This window comes from Meles meles, chromosome 20 (genome assembly GCF_922984935.1).
Source record: "Meles meles chromosome 20, mMelMel3.1 paternal haplotype, whole genome shotgun sequence".
In the NCBI taxonomy this organism is placed as follows: domain Eukaryota; kingdom Metazoa; phylum Chordata; class Mammalia; order Carnivora; family Mustelidae; genus Meles; species Meles meles.
In genome coordinates this window covers 21,711,675-21,724,115 of record NC_060085.1, presented here as the reverse complement: position 1 = coordinate 21,724,115, position 12,441 = coordinate 21,711,675, and the positions used below count along the sequence as shown (strand labels likewise).

The 12,441-nt window shown below is 60.8% G+C and overlaps 1 protein-coding gene across 1 annotated transcript in view; it reads right to left on the bottom strand.

The window, feature by feature from the left end:
• Nucleotides 1-12,441, bottom strand: part of DNAH1 (dynein axonemal heavy chain 1) — a 72,825-nt gene that overhangs the window by 8,162 nt on the left and 52,222 nt on the right. The window contains exons 46-62 of the mRNA XM_045991948.1: nucleotides 11,359-11,537; nucleotides 10,170-10,400; nucleotides 9,080-9,276; nucleotides 8,521-8,656; nucleotides 7,404-7,612; nucleotides 7,112-7,283; nucleotides 6,244-6,435; nucleotides 5,774-5,884; nucleotides 4,819-5,004; nucleotides 4,218-4,409; nucleotides 2,890-3,057; nucleotides 2,607-2,798; nucleotides 2,348-2,479; nucleotides 1,728-1,853; nucleotides 966-1,085; nucleotides 714-863; nucleotides 412-572 (exon numbers count right to left, since the gene is read on the bottom strand). Coding sequence (XP_045847904.1) covers nucleotides 412-572; nucleotides 714-863; nucleotides 966-1,085; nucleotides 1,728-1,853; nucleotides 2,348-2,479; nucleotides 2,607-2,798; nucleotides 2,890-3,057; nucleotides 4,218-4,409; nucleotides 4,819-5,004; nucleotides 5,774-5,884; nucleotides 6,244-6,435; nucleotides 7,112-7,283; nucleotides 7,404-7,612; nucleotides 8,521-8,656; nucleotides 9,080-9,276; nucleotides 10,170-10,400; nucleotides 11,359-11,537 — 2,854 coding nt within the window. The remainder of the gene's footprint in view (nucleotides 1-411; nucleotides 573-713; nucleotides 864-965; nucleotides 1,086-1,727; nucleotides 1,854-2,347; nucleotides 2,480-2,606; nucleotides 2,799-2,889; nucleotides 3,058-4,217; nucleotides 4,410-4,818; nucleotides 5,005-5,773; nucleotides 5,885-6,243; nucleotides 6,436-7,111; nucleotides 7,284-7,403; nucleotides 7,613-8,520; nucleotides 8,657-9,079; nucleotides 9,277-10,169; nucleotides 10,401-11,358; nucleotides 11,538-12,441) is intronic.

Here is a 12,441-nt window from a genome sequence, read left to right as displayed (position 1 = left end):
TGTGGGCTCTGGGCAGGCGGCCAGCATTGTGCACACATTAGCCCGGCCCTCGCTCACAGCAAGGCAGGAAACAGGGTTTGGGTGGGTCTGACTCAGGGCTCCAGGGCCGCTCTGGAGGTGAGTGCACAAGGTGCTGGCAAGGGCTGAGCTGTGGGGGGAGGGTACCCGGACAAGACAGGCTAGCGCTGGGGAGGCGGAGGGGTCCTGACCTGCGATCAAGGGCTCCTGGTCTTGGGGGCAGGGGTTCTTAGCTGGAAATGGTGGCAAGTATGGGGAGCTGGTGCAGGTGCCAGAGAGCCTGGGAAGAAGCTGCTAGAGCTTCTGGGAAAGACCCACAGAGTCTTGGCCTGTGGGTGGGAGGGAGGCAGCCAGGCTGAGCTGATGCCCTGGGTCTGGGGCCTGGGGACTTACCTGGGCGACAGGGTAAAGTTGATGAGGGTGAGTTTGGTGGAGATCTCCGGTGTGTAGTGTGGGTTGGGCAGCTTGGTGGTGATATACATCCGGAAGTCCTCATGGTAGGGGATCACCGTGTCCCCCAGCTTCAGCACTGTGTTCCCCTGCTGCTTGTATGTCTGTGGTGGGCGGGAGGGGCAAGCGCTGCGGCCCAGGCTTCGCTAGGGAAGCAGCAAGTGGGGCTGCCTGGGCCCCACCCCCACCCCACCCCCGGTCCAGACGGACAGGCTGCACCCACCCCCCTGCCACTGCAGGCCCACCTGCTTGAGCAGCACCGGCTCCAGGGCCGGGTCCAGCTCCTCGCCTACGTTCTCCAGAAGGCAGGGCTTGCCGAAGCGGATGGCATTTTCCATGCTGCGAAGGAAGTCTCGGTCGCTCAGCTTGAACACATCCAGCCCGTTGTCCTTCTCCTGTGGGCAGAGGGGGCAAGTGGGGGCTGTGGGAGCCGCCAGCCAGCCCGCCCGAGGCTAAGCCCGGCTGCGTGGGACGGGGCATGAGGCAGGTGGGCTCACCATGTTCTTGATCCATTTGTTGGCCTGGCCCTGAGGGTCGATGAAGTGAGTCCAGCGTTGGGAGAACTGGGTGATGACCCCATTCTCCACTGACAGCGTGTCGTTGGGGAGGCCAGCAATCTGTGTGACATCGGACTGGGTCAGGGCTGTCCCACCCCTACTCCCAGCTTCATGCTTGGCTATCTCTTCCCTCTCCTTAGGGCGCCCCCTTGGAGGAAGGGGCAGGCGACAGTGGGCACAGGTGTCACCCCACAGGATCTCCTACTCTCTCCTCTCCTCGGCTGGATCCCGACACCCTCCTTCTCTGGGCCTCTCTGTCCTCTTGCCTACTGAGTCCTCCCTCAGTCACACCACCTCTCTAGAGCCCACAGGCCATCGGTATCCTGGCCTTCGCCCTCCCCTGACACCTGCCAGTAGTCTCTTGGCTTTCTCCCTGGGCCAGCTTTACCTGTCCTTTAGGGTCTAGCACAAATCTGACTTTTGGGGGAAAAACTTAAGAATCTTAACTTCCCCTGGATGCTGCTCTCCTTCCCCAGTCCACTCTGGCAAGTACCCCTTGAATTCTCTGCCCCCGGTTAGCTAGATCTGAGCCATGCTGTGTTCAGCTTTCTCCTCTCCTACCCACACCCTCTTGCTGGGCCAGGGCGGGTTCAGGGGAGGCACCTCTGAGCAGGCCGAGGAAAGAGAGTAGGAGGGAAGCAGGAGGCTCCTGGCTCAGCCCAGTCCCTCCAGCTCCCCCCACCCCACACCCCGGGTGGACACCTGCCACGAGCGGATCTTCACAGGGTTTCCCAGCGTCCCGATGAGCGTGGGCTCAGACGTGTGTGGGACCTTGTGTCTCGTGAGCTGCTTGACCCAGTGGTCATAGAGCACCATGCGGTACTGGCCCTGGGGAGACGCCAGACTAAGGCCACCCCACCACGACATCCAGGACGCCCTCCTCCCTCCCCGCCACTGCTACCATCCCCCCAGTGCTCCGTAGTTGTATCCAGGAGTAGAGCCCAGACATGGAGTCAGACACGTGCACTCCCGTCCCACTTTGGGTGACTTCCTTGGCCTCCATAAACCTCAGTCCCTCCTCCGTGAAACAGGCAGAGTGACAATGGGCCCGCCTGTCCAGGAGGCTGTGAGGACCGAGTGAGATGCCTCCAGCAAGCGTGCAAGTGCGGGCTCAGGCATCCCCCTAGAAGGCCAGCCTCGCCAGGTGGGTCTTCTGGCTGTTTTCTGCACTGCCTTAGCCCCCAGGCCCGGAACAGCTCCTGATTCAGACGGGGCAGCTGAGACACGCTCGTCGCGGAGTGAGCGCATGAGGGAAGAGCTGCCCAGCAGGCTGCCCCTTGCAGAGGCGAGGCTTTCGCAGGGAGGGCTGGAAGGCTCCTCACCGTGAAGGGGCCCAGGTAGGCCACAAAGCCAGCAGCCACCAGCACGTCCCCGGAGATGTTGCCAAGCATATGCTCCAGGTTCTCCACGGTCTCCTGCCAGCGCACCTTCTCATCCGAGAGCCCGTTGATGAGCTGCAGAGGCAGCCCCGGAGGGTGGGCTGAGGGTGGCCGGGCCAGGGGCTGGGGAAGGGGTGAAGGCCCCCACGCCCCCCCAGACCCTTGCAGCCCACAGGCCTCCCTGCCCCCGCGTGAGGCCCACCTTGTCGGCGCGGCCCAGCCGCTGCTCGCACTGCTCACACTTCAGCTCCAGCTCCTCCTTCTTGGCGATGCATTCCCGGTACTTGGTCTGCATCGTGGCGATGCCGTCCTCCACCTCGTGCAGGCGCTGCTTGGCCTCCTCCAGGACCCTCTGCGTCACCTCCAGGTCATCCTGGGCCTCCCTCAGGGCTTGCTGCAGCCAGAAGGCCCAGGCCAGCTTGTGGAGGGGCCCTGGCAGAGACCTCACCTCCCGCCACCTCCCCTCGGCCGCACCCAGGCCTCACCCGCTTGGGCTCCACTGCCTTGGCCACGAAGTGGTACTTGTGCATGGCGCGCACCCACTGGCAAATGGAGGTGCAGGCCTTGGACACCTTGGCAATTGCGGCCGGCTGGAACTCCTCGTTGTCAATGTACGGTTGGATGGCTTTGATCACCGCCTCCCCGATGTTGTCCTGGGGAGGAGGACCCAGGGCATCAGGTGGCTGCTTTCCAGGGAGCAAGGGGCTGTGTGCCCTGCTAAGGAAAGCCCAGCTCGCTCTCGGAGCCCCATGCCCTGTGTAGGCTTCAGCACAATTGTCTTCCTGGGATAAACACAGTCCATAAAGCAACCAGGATTTCAGAGAACGATCAGAGTCTTCCTCCACAAGAAACCACGCAGTCTCAAGGTCTGCTAATAGGCAGGCTCCGTTAAGAACTCACTTAGTGACAAGGGCTGGTTCCTGACAGGCATGGAGACCAGCGAGTGATTCTGATGCCCAACCAGGCTCATGGTCAAGGGTATTAACCCTCACCCTGAGAGCTCATCACACCCCCAGAGTTCCCATCCTATCCTGTGAGAGTCCAGCCCTGTAGTTCAGGATGAGCCCAGGAATCTGCATTGTTCATGAACTCCCGGAGCTCAGAGCCTGGGACCAGGGATCCTGAGTGCTGGTCATGAGCACTGCTGATCTTGGCTGAATTAGGCGTGTGGGGCCTCTGGTTTCTAGACTGATGGACGTGGAGGAGGAAGAACGGGGTAGTCTACGGGGCCCAGCTGCCTATGGGCCATTATCTCCACCCTCCCAGTGTAGCCTCGGGTGTCTACAGCCCCATACTGACTCATGGCGGTGGCGGCAGGGGGCGCATGCACAGGCAGTTGTCCCCTACCCAATTTCTGGGCTGAAGAAGGTCCCTTAAGAGGGTGGTGGGCACCAGGCTGACTTAACCATGAAGCAGCCCCTGAGAGAGAACATGACCGTGGGTACCGAGAGCCCAGCCAGACAGCCGATGGAGAAACCCAGGGACAGACAGAAGAAGCTGAAGCTCAGCTGAGACCAAGGGAAAGGCCATGGTTGCACAGACAGTGCAAGTCTAGGCCAAGGCCATGGGGGTCTCAGGGAAGAAAGGGCATGAGAGGGGAATCTCTAGGCTACAGAGCTCTGACGTGACTGTCACTCCCACCAGCCAGAAAGCTCCTCTAGGGCCAGGATGTGGTCCCAGTCAGCTCTGTGGCAATCGGCCTGCATGTGTTCGGAAAAGGGAGACAGGACAGAGAGCCCTATGCTGGTGGGGAGAGGGGACTCTGCTTCCACCTCACTCACAGGCCTGCTCGCCTTGTACCTGGCACACCCACCTTGTCAAACTTGAAGAGGCTGTCGAGAAAGCGGCCAGGGTCCTGCAGCAGCCCCTTTCCAGGCTCCCAGTAGTCATCCACCTTGGAGCCGGGCCTCTCTCCAGGCACTTTCTTGGGCTTGATGCCCTTCATGATGCACATAGCCTCTATGACCAGCTTCACACCCGGGGGTGGCCGCTGCATGGCCCGGACCTGTAGGTTGGGCCGAGAGTAGGGAAGGGGAGAGCCATTATGGCCTGGGTACCCCTGGGCAGGGGCAGCTGTCAGACAGGGTGGACCTCACCAAGCCAGCTCCTACTGCCACAGACAAAGGGCATGCCTGGCTGTCCCCCGAGGTCCACCTCGGCTTGTGGTTCCTTCTGCTTCCCCATACACACAGGCCTGACCTTGCGGTCCTAGATGCTCATTGCCCAGGACCCAAAGCCCTCCCCATGTGCCCATCTGGTGCAAGGAGGTAGGGGCAGGCAACTGGGTTTGAGGCCTAGCTCTACCCCCACCTCTCAGCACATGACCCCAGGGGATGTGGAGACAGAGGGTGCGGGGACCAGAGGCAACAGGACAGATGCCCAGGGGGAGCTTCAGGGGCCAGCTGGCTGCCCACCTCGGTCACATCATTCTTGTTGAGGTTGCGCAGGCTGGCCAGGGCTGCATCCAGGGCAGGCAGTGCCTCATCCAGATCCTTCTGGGCATCGTCAGCAATAGCTTGCGCCTTCCTGGCCTTCTCATTGGCCTTGATCTCCTCTGCTTGCACCGAATTCCGAGTCTCCTGAGCAATGGCTGTGTCCACCTAGGGACCAAAGGCAGGGAGGGCCCAGCTGGTGGCGTGTTGGGGACAGGTATGCCCCCCCCTTCTCGTCCCCATGTCTCAGTCTCCCCAGGGTAAAGGGAAATGAAAGCAAGGATGCCCCCCTCCCCAAAGGCCCTCTTGGAGCTCTGGGAATGTGAGAAGCCCACTCCCAAGTGCTCATGGTGGGTCTGGCATGGGGCCCAGGACTTTACATGCTTGAGCACAACTGCCCTCCAGGGAATGACCCCTTAAGCCCGCAGGACATCGCCAGGCAAGACGGAGAAAGGCACCCTGCATGTCATGTTCTTTCCGTCTACTGGAAACATTTCCGATACGCTGGCTTTGCTGGGCAGGAGGGGACTGCTTCTACCAGGAAGCTGTCATAGCAAACTTGTGAATCAGAGTTATCTGCTGTGCCGAGCCGGGCCTCGAACTCAGGGATCTCAGGAAGACTCAGAGGGAGGCTGGGGCCGAGTCTGCACAGCTGCCCACGGCAGCCTGCCAGTCAGTCCCTGTTGTGATTATCAGGGCTCGGGTTGCCCGTCCTGCTCTTCACCATACCCCCTGCCCGGCGTAGGGCCTGGCACAGAATAGATTCCCAGCAAACTCTCGCTGAATGAACAAATGACGACTGACAGAGGAACACAGGCATTGAGGAGCTAAGCAGCTGCAGAGGTCAGGCAGCCAGTGATCTCGTGGTTGCATGGGGACCCCGAGCCTCCTCAGACGTGGTCAAACATCAGGGAAGAGGCCCAGGGAGCACCCCCACCTTGATCTGCTCCATGGTGAGCACGGTGTCCTTGGCAGCCTCTTCCAGCAGGGGGCGCATCATCTCCAGCTCCTCCTGCATCTTGGCCACGTCCTCGGAAGTACGCAGCAGCTGGCGGATGGGGGGCACAGAGAAGAAGTCAGGGGGGACAGGGTACCAGAAAGAGAGCCGGGCGTGGAAGTGGCTGGGGAGAGGGTCCTGCAGGGCTGCCCGGCCCTCATTCATGAGTGAGAAGCTGTGGCTGGTTGCCCAGAGAGCCGTAGAGGAAGCGAGCTGTCCTCTGAAAATCTATGGGGTGACCTGCTTTGACCTCGCCCTTGCTCATTTGGTTAGGGAGGAAGCTACGCATTTAAACACTGCAGGCTGCCGACTGAGAGGGTGGGCTGCGCCTGCCCGGGCAGGGGTAAGCTGGAGCAGGCAGAACCATGGGTTGCTTTAGCCACTGCACACCAAGCCCCACTCTGGCCCACCTTGTCAAGGCCACTCTTCATGCGGTTCTTGGCAGTTTTCAGCTCCTGTTTCTTCTGCTCAATGAGGATGGAGAAAATATGAAGCAGCTCCAGGTAGCTCTTGGGGGTCACGTAGTTGTGACGGGCCAGCTCAGCCAGGTACTCGACACACTTCTTGGCCACCGACTGGTGGATGTAGACACAAACCTGAATCTGTGGGGTGGGAGACCACTGACGCCAGCCTTGAAGAGGCCCCAGCAGAGACACGGCGTCACGGTGCCCTTGAAGCCACTGCAACCTGGTCCCAAGGAGGAGGCCACACGTAGGAACCTCAGTGCTTCTCACGCTGCTGTCTCCTATGAGCCTTATAACCTACAGGTCAAGGTCACCTATTCTGCAGAAGAAAAACTCACGACCCAGAGAAGTCAAGGGGCTCATTTAAGTTCACACAACTGTCAAGGGCAGAGCTGCCTTTGCACGTGGACCCAGGTGTCTCCCAGATCTTGGCCCTTTGCCCTCATCACAGCTCCTAACCTGCCTCACTCTGAGAGTCCTAAGGCGGGACCTTGGGGGAACAGAGGGCCCAAGGCCTCCACATAGCTGAGGAGGGAAACAGATTTACTCTAGTTCTTGGCTCGAAGGTGACCATCACTCTCTCGGGTTGGACCAGACAAATCTAGGCCCCCCATCTCTGGTCTTTGATTGTATCTCACCATGACAACCTTGCAGCACTCCCATGATACAGATGAGGAAACAGGCTTAGGACAGGTCAAGTTCTGCTCCAAAGCCCATCAGTGTTGGGCCTGGGACTCTCACACAGGCTCCAGTGACAGTAAGTCCAAACCTAAATAGCTCCCCCTGACGGCCTGCTCCTCACCAAGACACCTACCAGTCCTCTAATGACTTCAGAGGTGGCTTCCAGGTCTGGGATCTCATTCAGGAACATGGTGGCCACAGACTCCAGCGCCTCTGCCGGCCACTCGTTAAACCAGTCAATGGTACAGCAGTTGACAAGGGAGGGGAACTGCCTCAAGCGAGCTCGGAAGACCTCTCCAATGGGGCTGGGGGACCAGAAGGCCAAATGACGCACTGACTTCCACCCCAGGACCCTCCAGAACCCAGGGCCCTCCTTACGGCAGGCCCAAGTGCCGTCCCTACGTGGCTACCACGGGGACCCATACCTCATACACAGAACTACGTGGATATTGCTGCGCACACGCCCAGTGTAGGCGGCCATAAGATTGGCCTTGGTGGGCTGCAGGCCCTGCTCCTGGATGTAGGGCCGCATGGTGTTGACAATCTGGTCCTGCTCATCTGCGCTGTAGAGATTGGGAATGTCGCCCGAGTTCAAGACATTGTTGATATCCTCGAGGAAAGACTCGTTCTTGATCTGGGGAGAAATGAGAGTACAAAAACTAAGCCTTGATGATGGCCCCTGGGTGTTGGTCTCCAGGACCTTCACAGCAACCCCATTTTACAGACCATACCACTGAGGCTCAGAGAAGCTCAGGGGCATACAAGTGACCTTGCAAGTCAGGGTCTAAGACTCATACTCAGGTCTGCCCTATAGCAGAGACTCTGAACACCATCACTGGGCTGGGGAAAGGCCCTGGGTCCTGGGTGGGAGACAGGACACCTTACTCTCCCTTTCCAGGCCTCCCCACACCTCAGTTTCCTCACAGGAGGAAACCAGGCACAGGCAGAAAAAGGTCCTTGCCAGACTGCATGAGGGGACCCTGGGGGTAGAGGTAGGGCTGGGAACAGAGGGCACACTGCACACAGTGGGACACATCCCAGGGCTTCTGCCTTGGGCCAGTTCCGACCAGCAGGCAGCTTTAGGCACTGCTCTCTTTGCTTTGAGACCCCAGAGCCATCATCTCACTTTCTTTTGGAGACCCAGGGACAGGCCTCCTCCCTAAGGAGCTCTAGAGGAAGCAGACCCCCAAGAGGGGTGCCATAGGCACAGCACTTCAGGCAGGAGTCCTGTTGTCCTTGAGGGGGGACTGGCCAGTGACTATGATGCCACTTGTGGTCAGCCATGGTGCCAGGGGCCTTCTTTCCCCTTGGGGTATAGGGCTGACCTAGGCCCTCCTAGCTCTGACAGGCTGGGTTTGGCCCCATGCTCCTGACCCACCCAACTGTGGGCCCCCCGCCGCCAGTCCCAGCCATCCCACCAAACACCCACCCCAACTAAGAGTGACTTGGGCCGGAAGGACCGACCACTTCCTAGGATGCCACACAGGGATGGGGTTGTATCCAGCCCACCCTGGACCCTGCCTCTGCCTGTGGCAGTGGCACCTGAGTGTCAGAGAACAGGAAAGTGATGGGCAGGCTTTGCAGGCCAGCCTTGAGCAAGATCTTCTTGACATCTTCACGCCACTCGGTCATGCCATAGTTCTTGGACAGCTCAATCTGGAAGCATTCGTACTCGGCCCTGGAGACAGGAGTTTGGCTGGAGGCATGCCCGAGCTTGAGGCCAAGTGCTGAGTGGTGGGTACCCACACTCCACCCCAGCCATCTGGACTGGCTCCCATCCTGGACGGATCTGCAGATGCTCCAGGCCCTGAACCTGCTCTCTTGCCTCCAGACCTCGGCCTAAGCTGTTCCGCAGCCTGGAACACCCTTCGCTTCCATCCTCCCAGCTGTGAAACCGAGAAGAGGCCGTGGCTGCCACATCTAGGAATCCATCCTGGACGTCTGCCGCCACACCTCCCTTCCCTGCAGCACCACGGAGCACTGCTGCTGCCTCTCCCTGGAGCCTAGGTCCCCTGCCCAGTGCGTTCAGAAGCCCTCAACCGGGGAGACCCAGCTCCCCTAGCTGTGGCCACCCGCTGCCCAGCACTCCTGGAGCCCTCACATGTGCGAGGCCAGCCGTGTGAGCGAGCTGCGGCCGCTGCCACCCACACCCAGCAGGAGTGCGTTGCCCAGTGCCTGGCGCAGGGTGCGGCTGATCCGGCAGATGTGGCTCATGGCATCCATGAAGAGGACCAGCCTCAGCTTGGCTGTGTTGACCTGGTTGTAATCTTCCATGTACTCCTCAATCACCTGCATCATCTGGGGCCAGGGCGGATGGGGAGAACTGGGTTGACTCTCTGTCCCCAGGCACTAGGACCCCGACAGAACACACCCCCTCCCACAGCCAGCCCTGCTCCTCTGCAGGGAGGGGTGTTGGGCCTGCTCTCAGGAGGGTTTGGCCCCATGCACCTGACCCACCCAACTGTGGGCCTCCCCGCCCCCAGTCCCAGCCATCCTCCCAAACATCCATCCCAACTGACAGTGACCTGGGCCTGAAGGGCCGACCACTTCCTAGGATGCCACACTGGGATGGGGTTGTATCCAGCCCACCCTGGACCCTGCCCCACTGCCTGAAGCAGCGACACCTGAGTGTCAGGGAACAGGGAGCTAGACCTGTTCAGAAGTCAGACCCAGAGGAGGCCAGACCTTTGGGATACACAGAGGCCTGAGGGGCAGGGCCAGAGCCTTGTCTGTTTCCTCTTGGCCTCACCAGGTGTGCTGAAGCACAGGAGAGCTCATGAGAGCTCCTGGGAATGAGGAGGGGATGCGTGTGCAGGGAAAACATGGGAGGCCCACTCCAGCCACACAGCACTGAGGCCTCTAACAAGGTCTCTTCCACGTCTCCCTGGGGTCCTGACTCAGACCTGTGCCCTCAGACCCTGCTGCCCCTCTGGAGGGCGGGATGAGAGCCCCTCCAACAGGCGAGCACGCCCATGTTTACAGAACCTGTCCCCGACGAAGCCCAGGCTTGTCCTCCGAGGCGGACCAAGCAGGGCCTGCTGCCCCTTCTGACAGGCGAGGAAACGGGACCTAGGGAGGCAAGGGCTGGCCTTCGAAGTCAGAGCCCTGACCCTCTGGTCACAGCGTGCTGGTCTGTTCGTGGTGCTTCAGAGGGCGCGGGCCCTGGGGGACAGAGCGAAGGGGCCCCTCACCTTCTTCTCGCTGGTGATAAGCTCGTAGGACTTGACGTCAGAGCCTGGCGACATGAAGTCCCCATAGAGGATGGGCTGGAAGGGACACACCTCGGTGAAGGTCACCCCCCACTGCTCCATGTGGCTCTCCAGTAGTTTGTCGAACCAGCTGCGGTCCTCATCGCTCACCAGGCGGTCACGGAACACGCGGCAGCTCTCGTGGTACCAGAGCCGCAGCAGCCGCACCTTGTCCTGCAGCCAGCCCGAGTCAGTCAGCACGGCGCGTCCCCCGAGACCCCATCCCACGCTGCGCCACCCACACTTCCCCTCCCCCAGCCCCACTCTCCACTGGCCAAGTGCCTGCCGGGACCCCGCTGCCTTAGCCGGTCATCAGCTTCCCCCTTCTCAGGGCCCCCGCGGCAGCTCAAACCCCAGGCCTGGGAGGAATGCCTGCTTCTCCTTACACCGTCCAGACACCCTGACACCCAGCCTCTAACCACTCAGCAAGGCCCTCTGGCTCTGCTCCGATCTCTGTGTTTACTGCCGCCTCCATCCCGCCTCTCCCCTCCCTCACCCCCACAATGCGTGGATGACCCTCAGGAAGCCCCCAGGCCCTTCTCTCTACCTTTTGGGCTATAGTTTGGCAAGGCCAGGGCTGGCGCCTGTCCCATTCACCAAGTATCCCTGGCCCCAGGCTCTACACATACTGACCCATCCAGCCCCCATTCCAAGAGCAAATCTGTCCCCCATCCTCCCCCCACCACCATGGCTCCCATCATCTTCAGGACACTTTGGCTTCCGCAGCTGACAGCCCCAGCCCCCCGCCAGCACCCTGACAGCCCGCTCCCTGCTGCCGTCCTGCTCCATCCACCTGGGTGTCTGGTTCCCTGAGTGTATCCCCCTCACTCTGCCTCCCAAATCTCCTACAGGGGGCCTCACCGGGAACTCTCTCTCCCTTGCGTTGCCCTGGACCCTTCTGTGGGATCCCCATCACCGCTGCCATTCTAGGCATGGATCTGAGCTGCAAGACGGGGCTCAGCTGTAGGAAAGCCGGGGGCCTGGAGCCCAGCCTGCCCCCAGCACCACTCAGGGCTTGGCCAGATCAAGGCAGCGGTAGTAAGGTCAAAGACCAAGGGACTGGAGAGGATGGTGGGGGCACTGTGGGCTCTGCTCCCTGAACACTGGGAAGGGAAGCCTGTGGGGTCCTCACCTCGACCTTAGCCGGGTCGGCCATGAGCATGCCCTGGAAGACCTTGGAGAGGTCCCTCAGGTTGAAGGTGTAGTGGGACTTGGCCGGGGTGGGCAGCAGCTGGGAGGTGATGGTGGAGTACACCATGATGGTGGCTTCCACGAGGGGACTCGTGAAGTGGGCGATGGCAGGGGCCCCAGCTGTGGGAACAGGAGGGTGGGCCTGAGTCCCACAGGCCGGTGCCCCCCCATCCAGCCTCCATGGATGCTAGCCCCCTTTGCCAGGGCTGAGTTCTCCCCTGGGTGCCCTGTCCCCAGCCTGCGGGCTTGGGTCCCACCCAGCCTTCAGCCCGTCTGGGATGCCAGCTCCACAACAAGCTCTTGCTGATGTGCTGCCCCAGCCCGGGGTGAGGGATCTCTTGCTCTGAGCTCCCCACCCACCTGCCCACGGCCTTGTTTCTGGCACACGCTGTCATGCGCTGGGGCACACCCATGGGACCGGGGATACTCATGCGGTCAGTGCGGGGTGGGGCCCTTGCTGCCTTGCTCTGTGAGGCGTGGGAACTTGGGACAGAGGGAGTGAGAAATGAGTAAAGGGGCAGGAGGGCTTATCCGTTAGTCAACACAGGCACTGTTCTCGGTCCTGGGCACAGAGGGTGGTCCCCACAGACACACTCCTCCCCCTCCAGCTGCCACCCTGTGGGACTCTGTGGCAGGGCGGACAGTGGTGGGCCTTGCAAAGGCCGGCTGCAAGAGAGTAGTATCCCAGGGCGCCTGGATGGCTCAGTGGGTTAAAGCCTCTGCCTTCAGCTCTGGTCATGACCTCAGGGTCCTGGGATCGAGCCCCGCATCGGGCTCTCTGCTCAGCAGGGAGCCTGCTTCTCTCTCTGCCTGCCAATCTGCCTACTTGTGATCTCTGTCTGTCAAATAAATAAATAAAATCTTTAAAAAAAAAAAAAAAGAGTAGTGTCTGGCGAGCTGGGGTTGCGGGCATTTGACATAGTGCTGGGGGAGGCTGTGTGAGGAGGCACGCTCGAGCAGACAGCTAGAGAAGGGAGGGCAGGCCCGGAACCAGAGCAAGAATGCCGAGGCCTGGGGTGTTAAG